Source organism: Tupaia chinensis, unplaced genomic scaffold (genome assembly GCF_000334495.1).
Source record: "Tupaia chinensis unplaced genomic scaffold, TupChi_1.0 Scaffold000438_1, whole genome shotgun sequence".
Taxonomy (NCBI): domain Eukaryota; kingdom Metazoa; phylum Chordata; class Mammalia; order Scandentia; family Tupaiidae; genus Tupaia; species Tupaia belangeri.
Genome location: NW_006159943.1, coordinates 248,934 through 251,934, shown reverse-complemented (window position 1 = coordinate 251,934; position 3,001 = coordinate 248,934). Strand labels below are relative to the sequence as shown.

The following is a 3,001-nucleotide window of genomic DNA, read 5'->3' as shown; positions in this document are numbered from 1 at the left end:
AGGTGCCGGGCGTAAGTTTAAGCCCCTGGTTCCGGGACTCGAACCATGGTTGACTACATGGGAGTCCTGCAGCATAGCCATTACGCCACCTGCTGGTCCCGGTGATCTCTTACTTTACTTCTTTCTCTCCCTGTCTCCAGCAAGCACATGTGGCCCCTATAGCACAACCAAAAAGAGAAAAAGTATTGCATAAATGTCAGGGGGCATGATCGTTGTTATCGTCTCTGTGCCTAGAGAGGTGCCGAGGGTGGGGCGGGAGAGGATGCCTCATTTAGTAAGGAGCCTGGACGGCCTGATCCCTGAGAAGGCACAGAGTTCGACATGGGCCTGCTCTGCCGCTCTCCCCCACAGCCACCATCCGGGAGCGGCCCAGCTCTGCCATCTACCCCTCCGACAGCTTCCGGCAGTCCCTCCTGGGCTCCCGCCGTGGCCGCACCTCCCTGTCTTTAGCCAAGAGTGTTTCCACCACCAACATTGCTGGGTGAGCCTCTGCTTGGGGAAGGGGCATGGGGAGCCAGGCAGGCCAGAGGGTGTGGCAGTGCAGACCGAGAAGGGCTGAGAGGTCCCTTTCCATCCCCGAGTGCAGAGCTGTGACAGATAAGAACATAGGGTAATGGCTCTGGGACCCTAGCCTTGGAGAAGGGGTCTCTTGCCCAGGCAGGGTGGTGTAGACAGCTTCGCCTTCCTGCAGACATTTCAACGATGAGTCTCCCCTGGGGCTGCGCCGGATCCTGTCTCAGTCCACAGACTCTCTCAACATGCGGAACCGGACCCTGTCGGTGGAATCGCTCATTGATGAAGGTCAGCACGGCCGGGTCTGGGGAGGCTGGGGCAGCCCTGGGAAGCTGAAGAGTGCAGGGAGTGAGCAGCTGGTGGGGCAGCCTGGGAGGGTGTAGAGAGGGGCCTGGACCCAGGAAGGGGCTTGGCTCCAAGCTGCTCCCCGGTGCATGCCCAGGTGCAGAGGTGATCTACAACGAGCTGATGAGTGACTTCGAGATGGATGAGAAGGACTTTGCAGCCGACTCCTGGAGCCTCGCTGTGGATAGCAGCTTCCTGCAGCAGCACAAGAAGGAGGTGATGAAGCAGCAGGATGTCATCTACGGTGAGCCAAGGCCCTCCCCGCCCCGTCTCCCCTTCCTTCACGGTCCTGCTCACCGTGTCCTTCCTTCTGCCGGCCTCCAAGACCCTGCTGGGCACCCCCTCCAGGCGCTCTAGGCCCCTGCCTCTCAGTGCTGTTGGTCCCCAAGGCCTTATCCTTATCCCTTCAGCTCAGACTGCAGTCTTTTTTTTTTTTTTTTTGAGAGGTTTTTGCTATAGGGTGCGTGCGCTCACCAGACAGACAGAGAGACAGAGAGACAGAGAGCAGGAAATCACCCCCCAAGGGGGATGGTCACACCGCAATCCCTTCTCCTCCATTGTCCTCTCGGGATCTTGGGCACGCACACACATGCGCCCGGCGTGAGTTTTAAGCCACCGGGTCCGGGACTCGCACCGCGATTGACTACGTGGGAGTCCAGCGACATAGCCATTATGCTAACTGCTGGCCCCCAGCCTGCAGTCTTGACGCTGCCTGTTCCATGCCCAACACCGTGCCGGAGACTGTGGGAAACCTGGGCATGGGGAGGACGCGTGGTTCTGGCCTCCAAACAGCTCACAGCTCGAGAAGACAAGACATAAGATAAAAAAATTATTAGTGGGGACCAGCAGATTATATAATGGTTATGTCGCTGGACTCGCACATAGTCAACCACGGTTTAAGTACCGGACCTGGTGGCTTAAAACTCACTCTGGGTTGAGACTAGCAGGTGGCGTAATGGTTACATCCTTGGACTCCCACAGAGTTGACCATGGTTCGAGTCCCAGACCTGGTGGCTTTAAACTCAGGCTGGGCATGTGTGCGTGCTTGCCCAGGATCCCAAGAGGAGAACGGAGAAGGGATTGCACGTGGCCATCCTCCTTGGGGGGTGGTTTCTCATTTTTTGTCTCTCTGTTTCTCTCTGTCTTTCCAGTGAGTGCACATGCCCTATAGCAAAAAAAAAAATCTCTATTAAAAAACAAAACAAAACAAAAATAACTCACACTGGGTGTGTGTATGTGTGCATGCCCAAAATTCCAAGAAGAGACTAGAGGAGAAGGGATTGTAGCATGGCCATCACCCCCAGGGGATGATTTCTCACTTTCTGTCTCTGTCTCTTGGCAAGTGCACATGCCCTGTAGCAAAAATATCTCTTTAAAAATTATTAGAAAATTACCTAAGGGGATTGGAACCAGCAGTTGGCATAATAGCTATGTCACTGGGGTCCCATGTAGTTGACCATGGTTCGAGTCCCCGGACCCAGTGACTTAAACTCATGCCGGGTACATGTGTGTGTGTGTGCCCAAGATCCCGAGAGGAGAATGGATTGTGTCATGGCCATTCCCCCTGGGGAATGATTTCTCACTTTCTGCCCCTCTGGTGAGCGCATGCGTCCTATAGCAAAAACCTCTCCAAAAAAAAAAAAAGAAAGAAAATTACCTAAGGAGGTGGCCTCATGGCCTAGTGGTTAAGGGAGCTGAATCCCAGATGACCAACTTCATGAGTCCTGGCCCTGTTGGGTTGAAAAACATGCTAGGTGCACGTATGCCCCAAGCCCCAGTAGAACAGGGAAATGTCGGGAAAAGGATTGCAGCATGACCACACCCCATTAGGGAGTGCTTTCTCCCCCTCCCTCGTTTTCTGTCTCTCTGGTGAGCATTCGCGCCCTTTGGCAATTGAAAACCAAAAACGAAAGAAAATGATCTCAGATCATGGTCATGCAGAACGTTAATATGGAAGAGACTTCAGAAGTACCCTCTGAGTCCCGAGTTCCCCACCAATCGCAGCCAAGCCAGGGTGGAGACCAGACGTCTCATTGTCCACCCAGAGCTAATCCAGACGGAGCTGCACCACGTGAGGACGCTGAAGATCATGACCCGCCTGTTCCGCACGGGGATGCTGGAGGAGCTTCAGCTGGAGCCGGGA

The 3,001-nt window shown here is 54.6% G+C and overlaps 1 protein-coding gene across 1 annotated transcript in view; it reads left to right on the top strand.

Annotated features, from left to right (window-relative positions):
- ARHGEF2 (Rho/Rac guanine nucleotide exchange factor 2) overlaps positions 1-3,001 on the top strand; it is a gene marked incomplete in the record, with an annotated part of 107,371 nt that overhangs the window by 82,837 nt on the left and 21,533 nt on the right. The window contains 4 exon segments of the mRNA XM_027774480.1: positions 352-481; positions 692-801; positions 956-1,102; positions 2,904-3,001. Of these exon segments, the coding sequence (XP_027630281.1) occupies positions 352-481; positions 692-801; positions 956-1,102; positions 2,904-3,001 (485 nt within the window).